Here is a 26,049-nt window from a genome sequence, read left to right as displayed (position 1 = left end):
AGAAGGCTCAACAAAGCAGGCTGCAGCTGGTAAAAAGGACTCTTCATTTATAAATAATCTCCAAAAATTTTGCAACCATGGTGTTTGGAATTACCGGTCAATACTTGTGGTGCGTGGTGCCACTGCTCGGCTTCGGAGTCGGATGGTTTCTAGACAGGAAGGAAACGGAACGGATGACCATATTCCGGGACAAGAGCAAACTGTACGGAAGATTGCTGCAGGACGGAGAAAAACCATCTTGGCCTTAGGAGGCTAACCCGTCGATATGGCAGTACTGTAATTGGCAACCAGATAACTCTTAGTAAAGGAAATATACTTACATTCTTTGTACAGCAGGCACATTTTAAAGAGTTATGTTATACCACCGATTCAAGTCATTTATTTTAAATAAAATCTACAAAATCTTGTTTTGTTCTTTTATCATTCAGTAAAACATTGCTCCCAAAATGGTCTTCAACTTAAAACATGCTTTGGAGTCGCTCCTGACACACGGTTCCATGGTGTAATGGTTAGCACTCAGGACTTTGAATCCTGCGATCCGAGTTCAAATCTCGGTGGAACCTGGTCTCACACGAGCAATTCTTTTTTCGAGCGAGCTACTTCTCGCGTATTATTTAGTTTTCTTTTTTCACGTAAGACAAAACGTTTCTTTTGCATATTTTTAAAGTTTGCCGAACAATACAGTAATGCTTGAGGGATGAAAATGTTTGAATAAGAATTGCCACAGGATTACAGGACTGCCTGCTGTTAAGATTTACTTTAACAGTAGAATAATAAATAAAAATGCATACTTATTTAAAATTTTATGCAACTTTTACAATATTGTAAAAAACCACAACTTGCTAAACCATGTATTGACATAAATAGGTATATCTATTACAATAAATGTGGCGGGATTGGTTTACTATTTGAGCTATGATTCCCAGAATCGCAGGTGGGGGTATAGCTCAGTGGTAGAGCATTCGACTGCAGATCGAGAGGTCCCCGGTTCAAACCCGGGTGCCCCCTCAGCTGATGCTCTTTTTGCTGCATCCCTGATAGATGAATGCATCGGCGTGCAAGCTTCGTAAACAAAGATTTCACACGAAAACAATCAATTCCCCCTCTAAATCCTTTCCCGTGGAATCTCCTTGCTGATCATAATTTATTTGGAATTTATGTTCTCTCTTACGTAATTTTGTACAACATTTATATTTTTACTTTGATTACCAAAGATGAGATGACCAAAGAGAGTATGTACCTTCATTGTTAGGCTGCGAGAGAAAGTAATAGATTTTTTGGAGTATTAACTGTAAAATCAATAATGTATGTTTTTAACTACTTATTGCGAAAGTATTATCATGTAACAAGTCATCTGCATCATGGTATAAGGTTAAAAACAATCTCTAACTATTTACATCAGAACTGTCTGTCGAACCCATGGTCGTAGTCAAATACGGCTGATCTGCCTACCACCATTGCGTGCTCAGTGAGGGCACCGAGCTTGGCATGGTACAGCACGTCCGATATCAACTTTTCGGCAATAATCTTCTGTCGGGGGTTCATGCTTTCCAGTTCCAGCGCAATGTTGGTGGCAAACACCGTCGATCGTACGCCTACTTTGCTTTCATTGCAGAATGCCTTCATACCGTCCATACTTGATCGGGAATTGTTTTGCAACGAGCTTCGTTGATTATTTCCACCGGCCACATTCTTTGTCACCGGAACCTTGGATCCTTTTTGGTACGAAACCAACTCTCCCTTGATCTCTCGGCATGAACTGTTTTTCACAGATCTTGCTAGTTCAAGTACCTAATTAAAAAGGCAGAGTAATTAGTTCGTACCATGGTACTTATAGTAAGAAACATCTCGTTACTCACCTCTTCCCCTGGCTCTTGCAATGAATAATATTCAACAAGTTGCACATTGCTGTCCGTGTCGGCTCTAGAGTTCCCGTCATCCGATAGATACGGATCATCTGGTATAATCTGTTCGATCACTTCAAGGGTACCGCCACCCGAAAGTTCTTGATAATCGACCCCGTTTTCGTTTCCATCGTGGTCACCCTGTCCGTCGTTTGGAGAAATCGTGCCTTGTATCTGTGAGAATGCAAAAGTCTAGTAAGATCATGACGTACGTTTTCTAAAAAGAAAAAAAAACTAAACGTGTTTTCGACATACTTCAATTCGAATTGGCTCCGAGAGGTATGGATTTTTAACGAATTGAACTTCCTTAACGTTCGAGTCATCGTCAGTGGAGGGAAGCGAAGGGTTAAATGACGAAACGAAAGCGCCGGCATCCAGATCTTCCTCGTACAGAATATCCTCAACATTTACGCAGGCATCTTTGGATTGTTCTTTCAGTAAAATAAGCGCATGCTTCCTATACAAGTGCCGCTTGCAGTTTGATGCCGAGCCCTCCGAGTACGAAATAACGTTGTGGCAGTAGTTGCAACGAGCTCTACAGGCTCCGTCTAATTTTAAGAAATGTTTCCAGGTTTCGTCGGATGTCAACCTGAGGTCCCGAGCCATTTTCTAAAAAAGAAACAAAGAAGCTGTTAGCACAACGTTGTAGAGACGGACATTCTTGAACATACTTGGATTTGTCTCTTTTTTGCCTTCCGTTCCCGTATCATTTGTTTTTCGTCGGGATGGTACTCTCCAAAGTTTTTTCCATTGTAAACGGATGGGTGCGCTCTGTACAGATGCTTTTTGCAAACGGTAGCCATGTCCTTCGAGACATCTATGTACACCGTACAATAGTTACAACGGACTCGGGTTTTGCACCGCGACACTTTACTGAAGTGCTTCCTAATTTCTTTAAAAACAGACATGGAAATCTACAATTAAAAAACACAAATGTTGATGTATGAATGTATGGCCCTTATGCATACCTTCTTATATGCTTAAAATCATTATAAACATAATTGTTATCCCCAAAGATAGAAAGCATTTCAAATAATTTACAGTTAACAGAATATTCTCTAATGAATTTGAGGAGCTCTATCGGTCGGTATTGAAGCGATCGGTGCCAGTTCCGATCCGTTCCTAGCCTAACACTTCGCTACAAATAATCCTCCAACACTTTCGGGAGCTCGGAACGGTTATCAACGATGGATTGAACCAATTCACAAACCAACGAAGTTTTCAAATGCAACGGAGGTTAAGCGTTCGGAAAACCACATTCTCAATAATTGCAATAAAACATCAACTTTCCTATATGACTGATTTTTATACGACACTATTTAAAGAAGCACATTATTTTGAGTTTAAAATTTAAATTTAAATAGTTTAGAAATGCTGGCTAGTTCTGCATCGGAATGCGGTTAGGGCTAGTCCATTTCACCAGCATCATGCTCAAAGGTACCAACTCGCACAACAACCATAGAATCTTCGCACAAACTTTCCAGCTTAGCATTATAAATTACATCCGATATCAGCTTTTCCGCTACGATTCTTTGATATTCTGGCAAATTATCGAGCTGCATAGCAACGTTTGTCGCGTAAAGGGTGCCTTGCAAACTTAAATCCGTTTCACTCATTAAACCCCTTAAAAAAGATTCATTTACTTGTTCCGCTTTGGATTCCCGAGAGTCGTCGAGCTCTTCCTTAGCGCCTTGATCGTGGGCGCGCTTAACCGCCCGCGTCATTTCGTTAGATTGTTTGCTCAATCCGGCTTTTTCGAGGGCCTGAAACGAAGCAGAAAATAGAAAATACAAATTTGAACCGTTTTGTAAGTTTTTAATATTCTCATCTTACATCTTTTTTCGACTCCGGACAATCAACAAACTGCATTTCCGTGATGGTATATTCCTCTTCGTTTTGAGACGTCTCATCGTTTATCGAAGGCTCGTAATTGCCGCCGTCGTCGTCCCCATCGTCGAGGGTTTCTTCATCGAGCGGATTAAATTTGATGTATTCCTTTCCGTTATAGAAGTTGGGGTGCTTTCTCGCCAGATGCCTTTTGCAGTTGGACGTTCCGTGCCGGAAGCAAGTGATAGTTTTCTGACAATGAAAGCAGCGGGCTCTGGTTTTGCATGGCAACATTTGGAAGTGGTTCCATATTTGACTGTAAATTTTCGTTCCCTTCTGCATTGCTGGTGTCTAATCTCTGAAGGAGTTGCAAAGTTCCACTTGATGTTCTGATCAAATAAAAAACAAAACGAATGACACAATGTACCACAACTACCATTTATTTTATTCATTTATTTATTGATTAAGGTTTTACGGGCTTTACCCACTACCAATAGAAGACATTTTTATTTTTTTTAAACCAAATTCTCATCAGTAAACCTACTCATAGAGTGTTGCATGGTAGGAAAAATTTCAAAACAAAAACAATCACTGTTGATCGCATCGTATGTTGATTCAACACAATCCAAGATGACGGACTCGTAGTCCGGAACGTCTCATTTTCACCGAACGGATTTCAAGGAACACCTGATAGGTTCGATCCGACTCGAACAACTGCCCGGATTTTCCAATCCGGGCAAAAGTCGCGGGTACCGCATTTCCGTCGGTGCTGGAATTCGTGACACCCGCGAAGTTGTTCTATTTTCGGGCATTAAACGCACCAATTAATGGAGGGCAACGCTAATTTCATCGAAACGTATCGTGGCGGAGGGGAAAGAAGCGTCATCACGCAGCTGTACAGTAGTGAAATATAGATTTCATCACGAAATATGAACACGGTTGGGGATGAAAACAACATCTTCGTACGCTGATCATAATATCCACTCCTCAATCTTACCTAGTGATATTCTTTCGGGCACTAACTCATCGAGTTATTTTCAATTTCACTGAACTATGTCCGCTCTTTACGGTGTCCAAGCTAAAACCTATGATTCTTTCAAAATGGAACAAGCTGCAAGCGAACGGAGGTGCCAACCACTTCACATCATTCTCTATAGTTGTGTTGGTTAATGCGCACGGTTGTCGACGCTATGCCAGCTACGCTAGCCACTATGGGTTTCCGATGATTTTTATACATTCAGCTAGCATTTCTCCCATTTATAATATTGCATTTAATACAGTGTATAAAGAAAAGTAATTAAAAGACTCACAATGGTTTTTTATTGTGGAATTATGATCTCAAAATGTCCGTTCCAATTTATTACATGAAAACCTACAAGCTAATCAACACACGCACACACACATAACCACGTCTGACATTTGTGTTGGTGTGTTTCGGTATAAAACCGTGTATCGGAAAAGGTGTTTCAATGCCTTACACACATTGTTACAAATCTACATTACATTACATCGTCGATGCGTCACGTCGGGTTGAAGGCTTACAACGCCGCGTCCTCAAATGTTCCTACATGCACCAGAACCATCGATTTTTCCGTTAGATTTTTCAATTTGGCATGGTACAAGACATCCGACATTAGCTTCTCTGCGATGATCCTTTGGCGACTATCCAAACTCTGAAGCTGCAGTACAACGTTCGTTGCATGCACTGTTGCTTTGAAATTATCATCGTTCAAGTCGTTGTCACCGAAAAACGTTCGATTTTTCTCAAACTGATCAAACGAGGCCTGATTGCTCTCTCGAGGGCTTCTGCCCGTTGATGAGCGATTCTTGCTAACCCTCACTCGTAATCCCCGTGTCTGTTCTTCATACTGATTTTGTGAGTTCGATAAGGCATTCAAAGGATCGGCCAGATTCTGGAATACGCAAACATAAAGCAATTTGTATGATGGTTTTATTGATGCTATTTGTATGTTTGTACTTACCGAGAAGTTCTTTGGATCTTGAACGCTCACAAAATCTACGTTGGATTCTTCGATCAACTCATCTTTTAGTACCGGCGATCCGGCATCACGCGAATCCGCTTCGTTAGAGGAAAACTCCGCAGCTGACCGTTTCAAACGTGTATTGGGACGCTCGCCACTAGGGAAATAGTCCGAGTCGGAATCTTCAGTTTTTGCATTGCCGTTGTTCTCCGGCGCATCGTTATACACTTCCCCTGGATGTTTGCGAAACAGATGTCTTCTCAAGTTGCTTATCTCACATCCGGAGAACGTGAGCCGATCACCGCAATGCAAACATGAGGCTTTATTTCTCGCCACGTCCCTCGAAAAGTGTTTCCAAAGGATGCTTTTTTTAGGTTTTGGAGTTTTTGTACCACTGTTATTTAGCCTTGCCCTCTTGATTCGTGGCCCCAGGTCGACGCCCGGATGGATACGGACTACATGCCTTCTCATGTTACTCGTGTTTTGGCTCGCTATGACGAGATTGCAGTGCAGGCACTTTTTAAGATTCCCCGATAATTTCTTAAAATGACTCCATATCGCGCTGGAGCGGTAAGGGCCTCTCTTTGCAACGTCATCAGCCGGACGTTCCTGATCGGACTCCTCCTCGAAAACCTGCTCTTCTTCTTTAATTATCCCCGCAAAATCGTTTGCTTCATCATCATCTAAAATATCGTCTCCCATTTGAATATCAGGATGCTTGCTAAGAAAATGCCTTTTCAAGTTGAACGTGGTTCGATTGTACGCCAGAACCTTATTGCAATCGTTACATTGTGCTCGTTTGTCGGATAACAGCGTAAAGTGATCCCACACGGTGCTTGTTCGTCTGTCGGATTTCTCGGGGCTTGTATGGGCGGGTTCTACTTCCAACGTTTCCATTGTGTTCTGCAAGAAGAAGTCAGATTTCGGTTATCAACTGTGAGGTAGTAGCAACAAATTACACATTATTCAACACAAATTGCATGCCAGAACAGTGTCGTATTGAGAATCATCCAGCTCTCGGATCATATTGAGCTCTTCGACTGTTGTTTGCTAACATTATCGAACAGCTTTAACGAATCACTCCAAGAAAGCAAGCAAGCGAGCAAGCAAGATTGGTGGTGGCAACGTAACTCCAGAGCGATTATACGAGGTACGCTCTGTATGGTTACCATTTTAGCGCCACTTTGTTTAACATGTTTTCACTTTAAAACACAATTATCTCACGTTAATTCATCAGGTAAACACTTACTTTTGGCCTTTAGTAGCGAATTAGATGATATTTTCACTTCTCTGGCACAATTCACTTGGAATCATTGGCGTCCGACGCGTGCAAATGGATCTACTGAATCCCAATCCCTGGGAACTGTCAGTTTTTGCCAACACGCACATCATGACGGTTGAAAGTTACCGTGTCATGTATGTGTGCGTTAGATGATGATGATAAAAAGAGATAGTATAGCAAGGCAGTAAAAGCAAAACAGAATTGTGGCCTGCTTTCAACCGACGGTTCCATGGTGTAACGGTTAGCACTCAGGACTTTGAATCCTGCGATCCGAGTTCAAATCTCGGTGGAACCTCTCTTTTTTCTTGGCGATGTTTATTAACTAATAGCTTTCTTAGCAAAGTGTAGAGTTTTGAAAAGTTTCTTGAGAGTTTGATAGAAAAGAAAAAGAGAAAATAACGCCACTACTGTATGGAAAAGCTCTGTTGCTAAAATACAACAAGAAAAAAGTGTCACCTGAGGGGGCACCCGGGTTTGAACCGGGGACCTCTCGATCTGCAGTCGAATGCTCTACCACTGAGCTATACCCCCACGTTGCATAACTGGTACTGCTGCACGTATAAAACCGAGACGGCTGCTTCGATGTTTTCCACCAATATGTACATAACGCATAGCGCGTGTTCTTCTGCACATGCGTGAAAGGACATCTGGTATGGATATCGAAGGTATAGTTTTTCCCCTTATTTATTTACCCCGTATTAAAGGCGTGGCCTGAGCAAGCGTGTTGCGTAGGTTACCTAAAACTCTATATAGATACCCTCGTTTACCCTGTAATTGGTTTTCCTGCCTTAGATCAAGCTGTTTTTTTCTAACAAATTTGTGGCTCGCGACCATATCAATCCCCCGCCCTAACCAACCCTCTGGCAGGCACTCTTATGTGCTCGCGTGTATATAGTACATTTTCACGTTTGGTTGGATTTAATGTGAAAATGAAACATTACGGGTTTCATCTAGTCTCGTTTCTGTACCATTAGACGGGATCTTTGTTGCCCCATCCCTGGGCTGTTGTTTTCCTTCTTTCTCTTCTTGCAGCTACCGAAGCGTGGACCATCGAAATCACGTTCAATGTGAAGAAGCACTTCCGTTTCGTCGCTTGATTGAGGCGGAATTTACCCCCGGTCTCTCCTCTAGTACAAAAGGACCAACCGGTACGCCTGCGGAGCTTCGTTCGTAACAGTTCCTTACATTATGGGTTCGCTTATAACTTTCAATCACTGAACCACTTCACCGAGTGGAACCAAATAGCGGAGGCGGAAGTTAGTAAACAAGTGCATAAAATGAGGACGACCTCGTCAAGCAACCAGCACGGTAAACATGGAAGGAGGACGCTTGTGATAAACAGGTAGTTTGCAGCCATCACCAGCCAAAATTACATTAACTTGAGCAATGTGTTTTAAAATTTCCCCAGCTTCCAGAATGATTCATTCTCACCTTCGCATAGGCACGGGTGTCGGCACGGGCAGAGTTTCAAACGACGGGCCGGGCCAAATGATGCAGTCATTACCTACTTGAATAATTTCATACGTGTAATCCAGTCGTTTAATTTGGGCTAATTTTTGTATAGAGAAAAATAAAGCCCACCATGTTTCAACCTACGATAGAACCTTTCAGTAATTACTGTTTTATTCATGTTTGTAGAAAGCTTTGTTCGAAACCAACATACTCTTTCATTTAACTATCACACTGGTCTAGCTCCTTTTCCATGTTGAATATTGATTCATTTGAGTGTAGCGGTTATATGGCGTTTATTAAAATGTTCCCAGAAGCTTCCTCGGAGCGAACAAACCGCAGACAGATGCGTCCTATCGCGAGAATGCACAATTTTGCAACGGTATGCCGTACATTACCAACCACTAATTGACGAATAATTGTGCCTTGCTACGGCAACCGATTCGACCGTTGGTTTGAGGTTTGGGCCGACCATGTTACCTTTGAATCTCAAGCCTTAAGAATTACATGCACGTTGAATGGAATTTATGAAAATGCACAATGAATCATTACTAAAGGTAAATGTGAAATTTCGGGATTAAAAAAGAAGTTTCGCATTTCGAGCAATTCGAAGGCGATATTGAAACAGTTGAATTTTTATTTGAAAATAGTCATTAACAATTGGCGATTGCAATATTTATAACTATAACCACAAGATTTTACCAAAAATAAGATAGTCAAGCTATAAAAGATTCAAATCCCGTTAAAACTTTAAAAGAGCATCAGCAAAAAAATCCCTGCTCGCCAATGAATGATGTACAGAGACCGGTTAACTAATAAACTTTCTCGACTATAAATTACCGAACCGAGCCTACAGTTAATTGTAATGAGAGGTAATTAATAAAGTTTCAATATTAGCCACCCTGCGTCGGGAAAATCAGGCTGGCGCCCTCGCTCGCTCGCTACCGTAACATATTTGCCACAACCGTAATCAGTATGGCAATAATCTTTGCAAAATTGCGCCAATAAAATGTTGACCTCCGGCGGGCATGCACAATGGTTCGATGCCGCACGCGGCACATTCCGAACTGCCGGCGGGCCTCGGGTTGCCATGGGGGTTGCCGAGAGGTCACCCCATCATTGGACGCTTGCTGGAAGGGAGCCGTTGGATGCCAGGCCCGGGGAGCCCACTAATTGGCAATATGGCCGTTCCCCGGAGAGGAACGGCGAGTGGGAATGATAAAAGATAATTTTGCCACAATTTAGCAGACAATTTGTTCGTCATCGGATTCGAGCTTGATGGTCCACGGTTGGTAGAGGGTGGAAAACGAGCGCGCCGTGGGTATTTCCATTAGGGGAAAATATGTAAAATGGAAGCAAAACATCCGTTCTATGTGAAACAAGTGGATGCTGGGGGAGGGAAAATACGAAACAAGCGACGAGTTGGCTAAGGACTTCCTCCGTTCCGCGCCAAACATACACCGTAGAAATCACTTCGCAAGCGAAGGGGGTTGGTCGGAACCCCTGTTGTACATAATGATGCTACATAGGACACGGACACAATGGAAAGCACTGCTTCCAACATCGTCGCCCTCGACTGTAAGGATCTGTCGTTGCGCCTTCCTGCAGTCGTCAGTCGTCGGTGTGATACGGTCGCAGAAGGATGCACAGTCGAAACGCTGAGAGACTCGGGAACTAGGATCCTTTGGTCAGAATTGTGCTGAAGGTTCATGTGAAAGGTTGACCATGGAATAAGTGTGCTCTCCGCGTGGATAAGGATATTTCAATTGACGGGTTTTCCGTTGGAGCGTGAAAATCGTTTGCTTCCGGAGTGCGGTTTGTGAGTTTGAATGTGTACAACCGACCAACGGATGGCGTCGGTACAGGCCCATCTTCATGCCGGCGGCAACGGCACCACCGGAACCTACGGCCCGAAGGACATTAGTGGTGGGGCCACAATTGTTTCGCAGTGCAAATCGCCCACCGCGACAGCTATCTCCGCCAAGACACCCTTCTCGATCGAGGACATTCTCTTCCAAAATGGTGGCTCGCAGGCGACGCCCGCCCAACCTGATAATCGGTCGGCGAGTTCTTGCTCCCGATCCGGCAAGGAGCGGACCGGAGCGAGTGAAATCGGCGACCGCTCGCCCACATCCAGACCCGGATCCGCAGGGGACGTTTCCGACCGGGAGTCCGGCGGAGGATCGCCCGAACTTGTTCCGGAAGTGGCACGCAATCACTCCAATGACCGGAGCAAGGGCCCGAACGGGATAAACGGTGTAAGTGGTGGTGAGCGTGTGCACGCAAGTGGAAACAATCACAGTAAACATAGCAATTCGAATAGCAGTAACAATAATCCCAACAATATCGGCAGTAGTCATAATCACACTAACAACAACAATAACAGCAAACATTGTGATGCCAATTTGCGAAGTAATGCGATTGGTGATAGTGGTAGTAGCGGTGGTAGTGGTGGTGGGATGAAAATTTCAGATGATGAATACCGGAAGGTGCTGCACGGAGAAAGGTGAGCTCGAAGAAACCATTTTCTTTGACTTTGAATTCCTTCCTTGATAATCTCTTTTTTTTGTTCTATTTTAGTATTTTTGTTTTTAACGTGACTTTATATTTTGCAACGAGCTCATGATTAAATCATTTGTACCGAATGAATTACAGAGTGTGTTTCTAACAACTAACTTGAAACATGTTTAAACTCATTTGAAAGGATAGTTCTTTCGTTTTTATGTTATTTACAGTGCCTTGTAAAATATTACAAGGTGATGTAAAGTTATAATTTAAAAATGAAGATCATTTGTTTATTATCCATGATATGATGTTAAAACAAGTACTTCCCAAAGTAATAGATATGTTTTTAATTTATTAATATCGATCAGCTTTATTGCAAATTTGCTGGTAAAATTATTTTTAAAAATTTGTTAGAAAACTAAATATCTGGTCATTCGTTGCCTCATCTATTGATATCGGAATACAAAATGCTTTTGTGTAACTAAAAGCTTTGAGTGGGTTTTGCATGCTTTTACATTATTTTTTAATTCATTTTGATAAAAAAATGATCTAGAATCATTTTAATTTATCAGTAAATGAAGGAATTTGTGGGGTTTTTTTTTTCAAGAATCCAGTATATCTAATTCATTTAATTTGTTAGAGTTGATGATTTGACGGCTGATCTTATTTCATAAGTTATATTATTGTAATTAGTTTTACTCCTTCTAGAATACGTTTTAAATTCTATTTTCACTATGTTTTACGGTTGATTGATATAATTATATTATTAAAGTTTTATGTTTTCTTATCTTTAAGTTTTGCTGCACAATTAATTATTGCTAAAACGCCGTTTGTTTTCCTTTTTCGTTAGATTTGCAAACAAACTGAGTTTTGCCGGACCGCCGGGGACTGGCGTAGGACCGCCGCCCGGACCACCCCCGTCATTGCCTCCGCACCCACCAACGACCAGCTCGTCCGGGCCGGTACAGTTCACCAGCGGACCGTCGGCCGGCGTCCTCTACACGACCAACCCGTACAGCGATCCGGGCTATCTGCAGATGGCGCTCGGGGCCTACCTGGCACCGTCGGCCAGTGGCTACAAAACGGTCGACCCGTACTTCCTCTCCCAAGGTTGGTAATTGAGTTTCGGGAAAGTTGACCTCGGGGCCCATAAGTGGTGTCGTCCCTTGTTTGAGTGTTGATTGGGAAAAAACACTTTTTATCGTTTAATTTAATCGAACGTTGTGTGTGACGATTTTTTTTTGATACTCTCTTCCCCAAAAACGTGTAGGAATTTTTGCCGGATCTCCCCTCTTCCCCGGCGCCGGATGTCCTGACATTGCCCTCGGACTGGGGATGGGCATGAGCGCCCTGCGGCATTGCCGTCGCCGGAAAGCTCGAACCGTGTTCAGCGATCCCCAACTGACAGGACTGGAAAAGCGGTTCGAGGCGCAACGGTGAGTTTTCCGAAACGCCCCATGATGAGCTTGATGAAATTAGCTCGTAACTTTTCCGATGGTCATTGTTTATGCAACGCTTTCTGTTTCCCTTTCTTCTACTTTCACAATAATCACGCTGACAGCTACTTATCGACGCCGGAACGTGTCGAGTTGGCGTCGGCTCTCGGGCTCAGCGAGACCCAAGTGAAGACCTGGTTCCAGAACCGCCGGATGAAGCACAAGAAGCAGCTACGACGCCGTGAGGTCAACGCTACTGGTGAGTTTGGATCCAACCTAAGAAAATTTGAAACGTTCATTTGGTGAACCTTCCAAAAGGGGCGTGATGCCACTTGAATAGTACTTGTGATTGAATTAATTGGGCGGTCGAAAAAGGCTTCCCATTCCGGTTACGAACTCTGAATACTAAGCATCTCAAGGCAAGAAAACTTCCTTCGCCCGGAAAACCACCGAACCCAAGCAACGCACGAAAAGTAATTTCGAGCCATCTTGGGCAATAAAACGGCACGGACAAGCCTCTATGGTTGCGTGGAAGTGAAAGGCAAGTGAAACCACCATTAAGAAGGGTGGAGATCGGAGCAAACTCAATTACGAACCCCCCGGTAACCCGAACGGTTTTCCGACGGCAGCCATTTTGGAAGCGAAGGACAATTGCAACACCCTTAGATTAGTTCACAAGAAAGAGCGCCGTTTTTTGATCCTCTCTGTTGGGACGGGAAAACCTTTTAAGAAGTTACGAAGTTTCTTGCTTCTTTTGAAGAAGCACGGACAATTTACTTTGTGCGGGTCCGGGGTCCATTTTGCATGTTTTATTAATTCTTCAAACCAACCATTTATCTAGTGAAGGGGAATTTCCACTTTTCCACCCTGAGTGCTTTCAATTTTTCCTTTTATTATTCACGTCGAAGTATGTATTTTCCATTGACGAGTGAAAATTCTACTTCACCATGTTAGGAGGCCATGGGTGGTTGCTGAACTACATTCGGGTCTCTTATGTTATGTGACGTTGCTAAGCTCCACCGGATGTGGGAGCTCTTGAACTAGTTGGATAGCTTTCAAGTGGATTTCGCTGAATGCCAGCAACAATGGGGCTGGTATGCATCTTTTATATCGAAATCTATTGTCTGTATCAAGCATGGACAATCGAATGTGTTGGTGCTTGTCGTGCCCCAAATCCTCGTCATTTTATTAGCGCAATGTGCCGTGGAATTTTGTTATCTTGTGAGTGAAAGAAAGGAATTTTGGATGTCATGTGAACATGGGTTCCGCAAAAGTTAACCTTGGATCTCGTTAGAATGCTATTTATATGATAAAGTAAAGTGTTAATGAAAGACACTTGATAAATGAGTTAACTTAAATAAATCTGGATGGTAAAATTAACGTAGTTGTGCAGAGATGTGTTCATTTGAAACCAAATAACTAAACATTCTATTTTTGCACAATTATCAATTTCGGTCCTCTATAATGTAAACTTTAAAATAAAATTCCTCAACATTCGAAATATATTACTCTTAAGCTTTGATTTTTGTTAAATATATTATTTAATTTCATTATTGACAGAAACGAGCGGATCGAGCGGAATTGGAACCAGCAGCGGCACAGGAAGCAGCAACTCGTCGTCCACCGCATCCAGTCGGCTGCACGGTCCTCCCACTTCCGCTTCGTCTTCCGGCTCATCGTCTTCCTCAACTTCTTCCTCCGCTTCATCGACGTCCTCCGCATCGTCGGCGGGAGGAACCCCATCTACCACGGGGGACAAAAATGGCTTCGCGGCCTACGGTGCCAAGGGCCATCCCAAACCACCCCCTTCAGCCCCGTCGACGTCCGCCGGAAACGCCAACGGTTCGATGCTGAAATCGTTAACCACTGGCGGATCGATGCATTCGTCCTTTAGCCTGGTGAAACGTTCCGCGGCGGCTGCAGCGGCGGCGGCGGCGGCGGCAGCGGCAGCGGCGGCCATGAACGGTGGGGTTCCCCCAATGCCCACCTCGCCACCGAGTGCGGGGGGAGGCTCAATGCCGCATCCTTTCCAACACCAGCAGCATGCGAATCATAATCACCATCATCATCAGGCGCATCATCATCAGCCTCACCATCATCCGTCCCAGCATCCTGGCCATCATCATCTGGGGCATCCTTTTGCACCACCGGGCCTACAGCGCATACCGGGCAACGATGGGTCCTCCGACGATGAGGACGATCTGATGAACGAGAGCGACACCGATTGCAGCGATGTTGACATTGTTGGAGACGATCAAGGCTATCTAACGTGAAGGTTCTCTCTCGGCCGGTTGGATGGTGTGCAATGTCTTGTCAATTGTTTAAAAAAGAGGAGCAAAATAATATCTTAAATTTACGCACACGATAAACCATACAGAGCATATATTCGTAGGGATTTTACGTTTGGTGACGATTCTCCTCACACAAGTTGAAAGTGATTCAATGAATAGGAATATTTATTGCAAATTATATTGAGACCCTTCATTAAGAGTTTCGTTAATGCGGGTCTTCATGCGAGTAGCCAGCAGTGAATACATAGAAAGTAGGAGTGAGCTCTATATTAATTCTAATAATCATCACTTATTTGGCACAAAACATTTTACATCATTTTCCTTACAATGGTTTTCTACATCACAAAACTTGACGCAATGTAAAAACGTAAACTAAGCTCTAGTCAACGGGTGAATACGGGCAAACAATTGACGGAACACTCGTCTCGAGATACTATGTAATAGAGGAATTTGAACGGTATAATCGCAATAAAAACAAAACGTCTTTATCTTGAACCTATTTTTTTCAGTATTTTGTTTAACAATTTCAGTTTAAGCTAATCGCAATTCGAACAAATTCTTTTTTTATCACCCGAAAAAAGGACAATTACTTAAGCTATAAACGACACCACGCAGAAATGCACTCTGCCCGCTCTAACTCACTATTTGATGATTCGATGGGCGGAGCTACGGATGGTCTTGGTACATAATCCGCGCAAGTTACATATTCGGACCGTACATATCAATCACCATCCGATTAACGGAGTAATATGTGCGCACGCGAACCAAATGATTGCGAACGAGCAAAACAGAAAAGAAAGAAAAAAAGCCAAGGCAGCCATGAACAAGCGAAAGATGGACGGCGTGGTTTGGGAGAAATTGATTTTTCTTTCTGCAGTGACTGCAACGCGGTGTCTACTAGGCGTGCGCATCGTTATCCTAGATTCGGCCTGCTGGAGACGGATAAAATTTGTCATCACGTTCTCCATGAAACGACCACTCGCATACATTCACCCATACCAACGTCTGTAGACCGTAAGAAGGTGGGAGAGCGTTCAAAGCGGATAAACGGAAGCCGGGAATCGGCTGTGGGGCAGCGTAGAGTAATGGAGGAGAAAACATTCTGACGCTCATTAGTTCCAATTATATTTGATGAAGATATGGCATGCGACAACCATCAGGGACGATGATGTCGAGGACGAGCGTGATGACGTTTGCCTTGGCACTTTACTGCGCCTTCATTCTGCCTGCCGACCTCTTCATTCCTGGCTATTCCACAGATGTAGCGCGTCGTTCTCAAATTCACGTACGTGTGTGGCAGCTGTTCCACTTACGCGAACGTCCTGGGAGGTGCTTCGATGGCCACGAGGTGGCGGGTAATTCGTTTAAGAGCCTTCCACCACAAATCATCTACTGATTGGGCACATTATTAAACTTTATGGCCACGCGTAGTATCAACTTGGGGAACGAAGCATAGCTAAATTTAAATTTTAACTCACCTAACCACATTTTATTCTGGGTGATGTTAGTAAATCGTTCACAAATCCTAAAACGTGAATCTTTTTCAAAGAACTAAAAAGAAAATCACAAAAAAAACAAATTACAATAACATTTAATTGCATACGTGAATTTTGAAAATTAACTAGAAAACATGCTCATTCCATATTTTTATACCAATATTGTACCCTACACTAGGTATATTTTCATGAGAGCACTACGTCAATTCAACATGAATCGTGTTTTTTAAATTAGCGGGACTAATTTCTATGGCTGCTAAATAGACAGACATATGAAGGTTGATAATACATTTTAAAAAGATCGATTATTTGAAAAGCATTTCTTTCAGTAGTTTTCTTTTTGATGTTATTATTATGATTTATTTTTATTCTAGTAGATAATTAAACTGGAAAGGCTTGGGTTTAAAAAAGGCTTGCTACAAAGAAAACTGCTTTTGTAACAGTTTTGAAAATGAATAGACAAACATTCTTATTTATTATTGAAGTAATCGAGCTACAAAAAGACCTGCTCAAAATCATACACCAGGCGTCTCCATTTACATATCATATCACTATGTTCATACCCTTATCGTTATTAATTTCGTAATAAAACGTTATCTCAATTGAGATATCTTTATTCATAAATAATTACATCTTTTTAGTAGAACTAAGTTAAATTACCAGAAAAGGATCATCATCAAATAGCACGAATTTAGAAAGGCCGCCGGTTCGATACCATTTAGGCTGGTTCGATACCATTTACCAGGCGTCTCCATTTATGGATACGATCACAATATTTCTACACTAATTGTTATAAATTTCAGTATCTACTGTCATCACGATGCAAATGCGAGTTTTTACGACTTTTCCGTTATGAGCCGGTTATTCAGAAACCTTCAGCATAAAGCATAATTTATCATCAACGAAGTGGAAATTTGCATAATTGCAAATCTTCGACGGATAAAGCTTCTGACCTCTGAAATAACCCCTTTTTTCCAAGACTGGTAGAAGTGCTTATCTGTCGACATTTGGTAAAAGCAGACGATAATTTAAAAAAAAAACAGTTAGCCATTCTTTCCGGTTGCTTTTGGAATCCAGTTGAACTAAAGTTGATTTGATTGCATTGAAGAACGAGAAACGCAAGAGTTGAGAAGAAGCGTGATAAAATGATCGAGGCGTGGCAAAATGATGAACAATTAAAAAGCAAACGTGTTACTGTTACACATGTTACATCTCGATCAATCGAATGAACACTGTGAGACGGAACAATGCGTGAACCGAACGATTCTAGTGCCTCTATGCCTTTAAGGCATTGCTATTTCCAGGAGCTATTTAGTTTGTGCACCATGTTTATGGAAGTTAGTACAGCAAATGTTGAGCTCTGTATAGTGGATCCTTTTTGCGGTTTAATGTTATCCAAATACACAAAGAAAACATCGCACTAACAGATTTTTCAAAACAGACCATTTACATTTACTTCAAACAATAGATGCGATCGGTGTTGCCTAGTCATTATTAACGATGACTACCTGTTAGGTGGTTGTAGTCATAGAACACCATTTTGCAAATAGTAATCTAAATATGATGGAACAGGAAAGGATCCAGATCGTCTCAATCCAAAGGTTTGTGGGAAAATAAGATTTTCATTCTCACAAATGAAAACTGCCCCCCTTGGATGGCATTTCCTTGGGTGGCAATATTTGGTAATAAACGAACGATACGTGTTGATGGCCGCGCACTGTGTATGGTATGAAGATATGTGAGTACTGAAAGACTTTAAGTCCCAATAATTGAGATTACTATTTGAGAAAAAAAAGCCAAGAATCTTACGGATCCCTCGTTTTACAGAGCAGACGTGCGAATGGGAGGGTACGGCTTGGAGAAAACAGAAAGCTGTTTCAAATATATTGTGCTTCGCATTGTGCTGCGGAGCCACAGGACATTTCTGCAGAGCGTTACACAATTTACGAGGACTACAATCTCAGCGACAAACATAACGACATCGCTCTGCTACGATTAGTCCAACCAATGAGTATGAATGATTAAATCGTTCACATTTTGTGTCATAAAATCCCAAACAACCTCCAATGACGAAACATTGTGGTGTGTAGTCACTTTTTTGGTGCGTCTTCAGGCATATTTTTGAGCATATCTCGGGAGCCCAAACTCGTATCGCGTCTAAATGTGCATCAAAATGAAGAGGACAGTGTAAAAAACAATTACTCATTTTTACTTTTATTTTAATAACTGTTCTTCACAAAGCAAACTGACTTTGTTTCTGTTTTAGCCTGCTGTGTACTGTCTTTATTGGAGCAGTGTATGTAACACGATGGCAATTATTATCGTTCATAGTGTCTCCAGCTCTCAGTTGAATATGAAATAAAATATCCGTGAGAGTTTAGGAGCTGATTTATTTTAACCAACTAGAAATTCGGTTCTCATCACGTATCCTGGCAGAAAGTCTTTAAGTAATTCATTGGTGTTGATTTTCGACGATATGAGTCACGTACACGAAAACGGACTCGGTAACGATCGTGGAAGGTACAATACATCCTTTAGATGGCAAACACCGCCAGCATGTTTACACATGACTGTATTCAAAGAGGGAAAAGCAAAAAATTAGCACCTCCAAGTGTCCTCAAGTGTTTCTTCTATGGAGGCCATGTTTGGCACGGTCATAGTGCAATACGATGTTGTGGGAAATAAATATCATCAAACAAAAAGTTTGGTGTCAACTTGATGGGTAAAGTAGATAAGAGCATGCAAAATGAAAGAAATAAGCACAGTATCATAACGCAAAAGTACGTAGCAAGATTAATATTTCCAAGAATTATAGAATAATGAGATATACAGTATTGTAAAGTTGGGTTGTTTTTTGTTTCTTGAAGAAAAACGCACTCGTGACAATGAATTGGTGACGACATCCTCAAGAAAAAGCATAAATAAACCACCCTTGCGTCGGCTGATGCCCTTTATCCCTACCAACACGGACTCTCCTCGTCCATGGTTCTTTTGTTTGAAGTACACAAGAGAAAACGAGAACTGGTGGACCAGTTTATTATGCATTTTATTGCACATTTCCTCGAGGAAGAAGCGCTGAAACCTGTGGGTTAGAAATGCAGTAATTACTGGAACGATTTGTACGAGATGGAACCAGCTGGAGAAAGACAGCGGAAAAAGAGGAAGGTCCATAACAACCTACCCCAACACCGGTCAACTACCTTTTGCAAAGACGGCCGCTCCGGCGGTTAGGGCAGAAATGTGAACGGAACAGGGTTGCAGTTTATTATTAAACCCGTCCCATTATAACTGTCAGCACTAAATGTCAACGGCTCGTGCACATTAAACGTGTCGAGGGGTTTCTCAGCGAAAGGATCGTAGCGTAATTACTGAGATTTTAAACAGTATTATCAAAGCAATCGCTAGGTGCATGAAAAAGAAAGGAAAAGGAGGTGATGCTTCAGAATAAAACATTTACTGATGCCGCGTTATCACTCGTTGGAATCAAAAATAATTAAATAGGCAGGCGTGCTGTGCAGCGTGACCTGGCGCGTGAACTTTAGAAGAAAAAAAACAGAAAGTTATTCATTATGTATTTTTTAGCATTTCTGCCTAGATAAATTACACAATGTTACGAATGGTTCTTGAATTCTCCGAATTTGAAATTTTAGCGACTTTTATACTTAATGAATAAATCTGTAATTTATTTTTACTTTAAATATATTTTGATATGAAAATTCGAACTGGAGCCACGCATCACATTTTCGCTTGCATTTCCATAACGAACACTGGTTTCCATTTTCCCACCTTCTGAAACGGGTTCGTACGGGTGCAATCACGCCCTGCGTTAACCATCGATATCTTCAAAAGGACACTTCACTAATGTTTTGGGTGTCCCTTTTCGCAAAAAGGAACCTATCGGAGAACTGACGGGAATCCTCCCTCATCCGCGCACCGTGAGAGATTGTCAATTTAGATAACCTTTTTTTATTCCTACTTTTTCAACTGTTCTCGCTGAATGTGGAAAATGGTAAAGGTCTGAGAGCTGGTAACGGCAAATGCACGTCGGTAGTCGTTTGTACATGTTCAGCAGACAGGTCGACGGGCACGAGCGGAACGGCGGTAAATGCCACCGAATAGAGCGGAAAATTGATTGGATTTATGGTGACGCACTCAGACGCACCGAACGGTGGGTTGTACTGTGACTTTTAGGGGTCGATTTGGAAGGAAAACTGGCTCATGGAAAAACGCCCGACACACGAAGAGGAGGTATGGGATGATGTTGAGTGAAAAGAGAAGAGAGAAAGAGAGAGAAGGAGGGATAAAAACGGTGACAAGAAAATCCAGGAAGTGCTTATTTTTAGGCTCGGTCGCGATTTGACTTTCGGGCGTGAGCCAAAAATTACCGAGATCGTGATAATAAGCAGGATTCTCCCGGAGAGCGGACTACATCGGACCCTGTGGAGAGGGAAGAGCTGATGGGTGTGTGTGACGGCGGGCATAATAATGCCGATCAGGGACCGGAACCGGTTGGACATGTAAATATTGTTATTACTTTCAGATACGATCTATAAAATCGTAATTAAGTGTTTCACATCCGCATCGGATGGATTTGAAACAGGGGACAACAGCGAGGGAAAAATGAGGGGGAAGTGCAATGATACGTTTGAAGAAAAGTGAGTTTCGATTGGAAGGATACAAAGTACAATCAGATGTGATAGTTTTCAAACATGTAGACATCAACATATAGGTGTAATAAAACCAATTAAATAAGAAATACAAATTGGCTCCCATTGTCTTACAAAAGCAATGAAAAACATCTATTTTCCAAGAAGTATATTAAAATCTTATTCGAAGCTTATCGGCCTGACGAATATCTTAATTAAACGATCAATGGTAATTAACCGACAATACTAAAATATTCTCCACTGCTATATCGATTACAAGCATCAAACACATGTACGAAATGTTTTATCGCTGGGGGCTCTTCTTTCCGAGAAAGAATGGCTGGAATGTTTTTACAGAAGTAATGGAACCTACAGTGAAGTGAAAAATGAGTATTACTGCTTAATGTACCAATTGCAGGGAAATTGACCGGCCTCTTAGATGTCTTTTTCCGAGAAACAATACTATCATTCGGATGGTGGTCTTTATTATTGTTGTGTATTTGTGCTGTGCAACAACAAACAGTGGGTTTTGATTTTGATCTCTTTAACCATTCCTTGTGTAAAACCTCCGCATGATTGGTTAAAATGAAAGAAACATACGAAAATAGCATATTGGACAGGATCAACACTAGCACAGGGTGGTTGCCATTGCCATGGGAACACACGACATGATCCAGACCAAGCAAAACCCCGGATGCAACCCTTTCCGGAGTTCGGAATAATCCCTTTAATATTAGTTTTTGTTCCCGCGGCGTTGAATAATAGCCCTCAGACACTTCGCCCGGCAAAGAATTGAATCCCCGCCGTTTTTTCGCACCTTTTTTGCGTGCCATGCTTTTTCTCCGTTTTGCACGACTGTAAAGGTGCCTTAATTCGCCCTCACCTCAGTGCCATGTTCTGTTTATGTCTTTCGGTGGTAGGAGTTGTTCTGTTGTCACTCGAGGAGATCAAAAAGATAGGTATGATGGATGAATTACTCAATGATGCGACCATTTGGATGCTGAACGGGAATGGTTTCATGCGGCGATGATATGATTTTAATTATCTCTTTCGACATCTGGGTGAAAATGGTAAAGAGCATTATTTAAAAGAATCGATGGAATGAAGAATCTTTGAAGTACAAACCAAGAGAACATTTTAAAACACTTTATATTGAACATTATTTTAAACAACTCAATGCTTAGGTACAGATATGAAAACGTGAACCGGATGAGAATCCTTCACACCAATCAATTCCATCAAGGGCCGAGCACAGATTGCCGGAAAAATGGCGCACATTACAAGTTGATCGGATAAGGCACGGCACGGAAGCTGATTTAATAATAACACAACAATAACCCTCTTAATCGCGCGGGAACGGAAGGCAGTTCCACCTAGTTAGCGCTCAGCACAAAAGGCTCTTCCAAAAGGGTGCTTCCTTTTCCTTCATCTCTCTCTTCTCTTTTCCTTCTCCCTTGGTACATTGCCAATATGCCAAGTGGGAAAACCCACTGAGGGGCGAAGGCGTCAAAAACTGAATGGGCAGGAAAAATCAACTCAAAGCGATGCCCTTTGTTCCTTCTTGTGGTTGAGATTTTGGTGTTCGTAAAACATACACTCGAAAAAAAAAACGCGGTATAAGAACGAACGGCCAGGACACACTTTTTAAGAGATATCATCCTCAAAGAAAAGTCACCGAGCAGAAGGATGAGAGTCATCGAGAGTATCTTTCGCTCCATTCCGATCCAACCAAACGAGATGTTCTTTTGTGGTAAGCGGAAATGTATCCGCTGTTGTTGTTTCCATTCGCCATCTTTTACGTTCTTTCGGCTTGCGGAGGAAAACCCGGAGCATCCAATCAATCAAGGGCTTGTTAGTGCGTTTTAATGGAGAATTTAGCAACAGAATGAACTGATAATGGTCCCCGGAGGAATGATGGTCCGTTGCGGTGTTGTGGTGAAATGTAATTATTTCGATACAATACTTTCCCCGGGGAAAGCAGTAGATATAAGAATGCCGGGAGAATGGATAAGTTGTTTTGAACACATGTTTTCGCTTGGCGATGTATGTAGAGGAGTCGAAATGGATCAATTTTTCGACAGCTCATCCTATGCCATCGAAGGGGTCCTATTAAGTGAATAGAAACAAATTAGATGATTGCAATAACACGTGACAAACTTTCAATTTTCTTGATCAACAGTCTCTAATTGGAAATTAAACCCAATTAAGCGTTAAAGAAATTGATTAAGCGACTCCAAATAAATTTCCTTATTTTATTATGCTTCAACTAATAATTTACAAGTTATCAAACGCAAATATCAACTAGATTTTTTCTAAAACCATATTTCCATATCATCAAAGAAATATTGAATTTTTACAATGCATGACCATTAGCATCTTTTCGTATTCAAAGCACGTCGATCAAAAGTTCACATTTTTCCCATTTAACACACCAGCATTCGCTATCAACAAAACTAACTCACATCGCCGGGTTCGATACCGAAAAGTGGAGTGTGAGCGTGAGAGTAAAAAAGTTCTTCGTTTGCAATTGTTGGCAAAACCAACCCCAAAACCCCAGAAGACCTCTCGTTCAACATCGTTCCAATCGAGCATAGGGCACACGTTTTTCAGCAGAAACATGAGGATTGCAAAAACATGCAAACCCCGGCAGTCTACAGGCGCAGGCGGGAAAGAAAAATAAAAATCAACCGAAAATTAGCGCACAATAATCCGCATAATTAACCGACAATGGCGCAACATACGTGTCCGGTTACGGTGCCGTGTGCAAGGGCGGGAAGACGATAAAAAAGCATATTCCCCGGAACGAAAACGGAAACTGTTTCCTCCACTCGAGGAGGTAAAGCCGGGGCCGTAAGTGAGGAAAGAAGAATCCGAAAATCCTTAGCGAATGAAATTTGATCTTAAAAAGCAACCCAACGCGGTTGCACGGCTTACAAAAAAGACGCAACGCACACTTGATGCAACCAACAACGGTGAGGCGACGACTTTTAGTTTCCCGGTGTTGGGAAAGTGGGAAAAAAACTGGAGTGGCAGGAAACCACCGCATCCCCGCAGGAGCGCCGCCGGAAGTTCACCGCCTTTTCCCAGCGGGCAATCGTTCGCTCCATCGACCCGATACCCGACCGATAAACGTCATGTAAACAGACTAATTGATTGAAATTAGGTTCACGTGGCGGCAAGGGAGGACAATAAAAAGAAGGGAAACGGCTCTCCCGAAGTAAGGAAATCAGAGTTACATCTACGTGGGCTGGTGTATGTGTGTGTGTCTTGAAAAAGATTCCCGGTGCCTCGGCTGCTGGGAAACGTCACCGCCTACCGGAGGATGACGCTGGGCCACGTGGCGCTACTTAAGAGCGGATGGAAGGGAAAGAAAAGGACACGAAATGGGGGTGGCAGGTTCATTATTTTGGATGGATGGTGACCGATTAAGGAAGTATAAAATATAATAACAACCTGTCACCCGAGCTGTGGACACGATTGCACCGTTTGAGTGACGGCCGTTTCTGCTGATGAAGAAAGAGAAGAGATTTGACGACCATGTGGATTTTGCGGGGTCGTGCAGGTGATTAGCAAGGATTCATTGTCGTTGAAAAGTGTGAAAATATTACTGCATGGGATGCTTACATTTTTTGAGCAAAACCGCAACCCCAATAGTGCACGTTTTAAATAATATTAAAGGATTTAAGAGAACGGATTAAACAAATCTCTAAATGCTACATTTTCACAGAAAGTGTCACATGATTCTTGTTTTTGAATCCCAAATTTACGAAACAAAGTTTACAATTCTATCTAGTCGAGTCCAATCTTTTGTGGAAATCAGTTTTTTAATTCACTTCCCCATAGCGTATACCAAGAAGTCAATCGGCACGCGTAAATCGCAGCTGCATCCCTTCAGCTCGGGATGGGACACGCTTTTCAAGCACAAAGCCAACGATGATTACGGAAAATAATTGATTTAATCTCCGGCTTGTGCTGGTAGCGCATGAGGAGGGTGCGTGTGTGTGTGCGCGCACGTCGGTCTGTTTATGGAACACACTTTGGATGGAATTTTCTCAAAATCATACAGCATCGAAGAAGCGCGAGGATGTAAAGGGGGAGTTGCGGCAGACGTTACGGTACAAAATGAAACATAATAATATGATTAACCCCCGGGATGGACGACTTTATGTGCGAAAAAGGAGGAAAAACCCATAATTTCGATCGTGCCGCCGGATCATCATCGATAGAGATTTTTCGTCCGGTGAAGGTGCAGGGAAAATGTTTGATGTGCGGGAAGAATAAGGCTGCAAGATCGGGTGGGAGAGGTTTAAATGTATTAAATATCATCTTCCCCAGCGGTGGGTTGGAATGAAATTTAAAAACTTTTACTAAACGCAGTCAACGGTCGGGCTGTGTTTTAAGGCAGGATAAGAATCTTATCGGATCGACCTTTATCGAGTCGCGCGGAGTGGAAGAGGCGTGATGAAATTTAATTGTTACCCTAACAGATGGAGAAGACGATAGAGACTTGTCGTTCATTTTTGGAATGAACGTACGAAAACAGGTAATGAAACTGGATAAGGATCGGTAGACTCATGGCGATGCATCTTAATTAGGTTCCGGTATGAAAATTCGGTGTATATTAATTCAATCATGAACCTAAAAATGGCGAAGTAGAGAAGGGGTTGGAAAGACAATTTTAAACGAACATTTCGGACTGTTGCATAGACGTATTGCAGCAAATTTCAATCAATTTACTTCTTTATTTATAACTCTTGCAAAAGGTGTTTTGTTTGTTGGGCGTACTTTTGAAAATATGCCGCCGAGAAAAAAGCAAACGTTTAACTATTGTTTAATTTCCCAACGTCTTGCCAACTCTCCGTCTGGTTACGCATTCTACGTTTCCGTCCCTGCCTTGGAACACTCTTCTAGGTTTTTACTAATTTTACACCATCCCACTGTTATCAACGTTTCTTTTCGCGAAGTTAGCAAATACTCCATTCTATCATCTATTCCTTTGCCCTGGAAATCGGTTCCGAAGATGATCGATTGCAAAACAATAGTCCTAAGAGAGAGCAGACAAGAACCACGTACGTAAGAGGAGTAGCATAAATCAGCACGAATTGATCGGTGTTAGGGAATGCCACCGTAAGAAACACGATCGTCACACGCACGCGCGTGTGTTATAAATATGTTTTAACTCTCATATTTTCATTTGTCTATATTCTGGGGGGGCTTTTTATTTTAAATAT

General features: G+C 42.2%; 4 protein-coding genes and 4 non-coding genes across 8 annotated transcripts; 5 read left to right on the top strand and 3 right to left on the bottom strand.

Moving 5' to 3' along the window:
• The first annotated feature begins 77 nt into the window (after positions 1-77).
• Positions 78-248, top strand: LOC131281634 (NADH dehydrogenase [ubiquinone] 1 beta subcomplex subunit 1-like). The gene has a single exon (XM_058310977.1). It carries the CDS (start codon positions 78-80, stop codon positions 246-248), a length of 171 nt encoding a protein of 56 aa, XP_058166960.1.
• A 243-nt stretch (positions 249-491) lies between these two features.
• On the top strand, positions 492-563 carry Trnaq-uug (transfer RNA glutamine (anticodon UUG)). The gene has a single exon. It is a non-coding gene; the product is annotated as a tRNA-Gln (tRNA).
• Positions 564-936: 373 nt separating this feature from the next.
• Positions 937-1,008, top strand: Trnac-gca (transfer RNA cysteine (anticodon GCA)). The gene has a single exon. It is a non-coding gene; the product is annotated as a tRNA-Cys (tRNA).
• A 337-nt stretch (positions 1,009-1,345) lies between these two features.
• Positions 1,346-4,832, bottom strand: LOC131293154 (uncharacterized). Its single transcript, XM_058321233.1, has 6 exons — positions 4,729-4,832; positions 3,738-4,120; positions 3,312-3,667; positions 3,216-3,219; positions 1,860-2,078; positions 1,346-1,791 (listed from the first exon to the last, which is right to left on the bottom strand). The coding sequence occupies exons 2-6, from the start codon at positions 4,071-4,073 to the stop codon at positions 1,399-1,401; spliced, it is 1,308 nt and encodes a 435-aa protein (XP_058177216.1). The 5' UTR covers positions 4,074-4,120; positions 4,729-4,832; the 3' UTR covers positions 1,346-1,398.
• A 208-nt stretch (positions 4,833-5,040) lies between these two features.
• Positions 5,041-6,610, bottom strand: LOC131293153 (uncharacterized). The gene is made up of 2 exons (XM_058321230.1): positions 5,714-6,610; positions 5,041-5,644 (listed from the first exon to the last, which is right to left on the bottom strand). The coding sequence occupies exons 1-2, from the start codon at positions 6,608-6,610 to the stop codon at positions 5,270-5,272; spliced, it is 1,272 nt and encodes a 423-aa protein (XP_058177213.1). The 3' UTR covers positions 5,041-5,269.
• A 608-nt stretch (positions 6,611-7,218) lies between these two features.
• Trnaq-uug (transfer RNA glutamine (anticodon UUG)) lies at positions 7,219-7,290 on the top strand. Its single transcript has one exon. It is a non-coding gene; the product is annotated as a tRNA-Gln (tRNA).
• Positions 7,291-7,454: 164 nt separating this feature from the next.
• On the bottom strand, positions 7,455-7,526 carry Trnac-gca (transfer RNA cysteine (anticodon GCA)). The gene has a single exon. It is a non-coding gene; the product is annotated as a tRNA-Cys (tRNA).
• A 2,747-nt stretch (positions 7,527-10,273) lies between these two features.
• LOC131293152 (motor neuron and pancreas homeobox 1) lies at positions 10,274-14,658 on the top strand. The gene is made up of 5 exons (XM_058321229.1): positions 10,274-10,950; positions 11,800-12,059; positions 12,220-12,385; positions 12,511-12,644; positions 13,946-14,658. Exons 1-5 carry the CDS (start codon positions 10,274-10,276, stop codon positions 14,656-14,658), a joined length of 1,950 nt encoding a protein of 649 aa, XP_058177212.1.
• The last annotated feature ends 11,391 nt before the right edge of the window (positions 14,659-26,049 follow it).

The sequence above is a fragment of the Anopheles ziemanni genome, chromosome 2 (assembly GCF_943734765.1).
Source record: "Anopheles ziemanni chromosome 2, idAnoZiCoDA_A2_x.2, whole genome shotgun sequence".
In the NCBI taxonomy this organism is placed as follows: Eukaryota; Metazoa; Arthropoda; class Insecta; order Diptera; family Culicidae; genus Anopheles; species Anopheles ziemanni.
The sequence above is the reverse complement of the archived record's forward strand: the minus strand, read 5'-3'. Positions and strand labels throughout refer to the sequence as shown.

Excerpts from the sequence above, each read along its gene's own strand:
- LOC131281634 (XM_058310977.1), top strand. The coding sequence starts at position 78 with ATGGTGTTTGGAATTACCGGTCAATACTTGTGGTGCGTGGTGCCACTG.
- LOC131293154 (XM_058321233.1), bottom strand. The coding sequence starts at position 4,073 with ATGCAGAAGGGAACGAAAATTTACAGTCAAATATGGAACCACTTCCAA. Across the intron at positions 3,668-3,737 it reads GTCCGGAGTCGAAAAAAGAT|GCCCTCGAAAAAGCCGGATT; the intron begins GTAAGATGAGAA and ends GCTTCGTTTCAG. Across the intron at positions 1,792-1,859 it reads TGCAAGAGCCAGGGGAAGAG|GTACTTGAACTAGCAAGATC; the intron begins GTGAGTAACGAG and ends CTTTTTAATTAG.
- LOC131293153 (XM_058321230.1), bottom strand. The coding sequence starts at position 6,610 with ATGGAAACGTTGGAAGTAGAACCCGCCCATACAAGCCCCGAGAAATCC. Across the intron at positions 5,645-5,713 it reads AAGATCCAAAGAACTTCTCG|AATCTGGCCGATCCTTTGAA; the intron begins GTAAGTACAAAC and ends TGCGTATTCCAG.
- LOC131293152 (XM_058321229.1), top strand. The coding sequence starts at position 10,274 with ATGTGTACAACCGACCAACGGATGGCGTCGGTACAGGCCCATCTTCAT. Across the intron at positions 12,060-12,219 it reads CCCGTACTTCCTCTCCCAAG|GAATTTTTGCCGGATCTCCC; the intron begins GTTGGTAATTGA and ends AAAAACGTGTAG. Across the intron at positions 12,645-13,945 it reads CCGTGAGGTCAACGCTACTG|AAACGAGCGGATCGAGCGGA; the intron begins GTGAGTTTGGAT and ends CATTATTGACAG.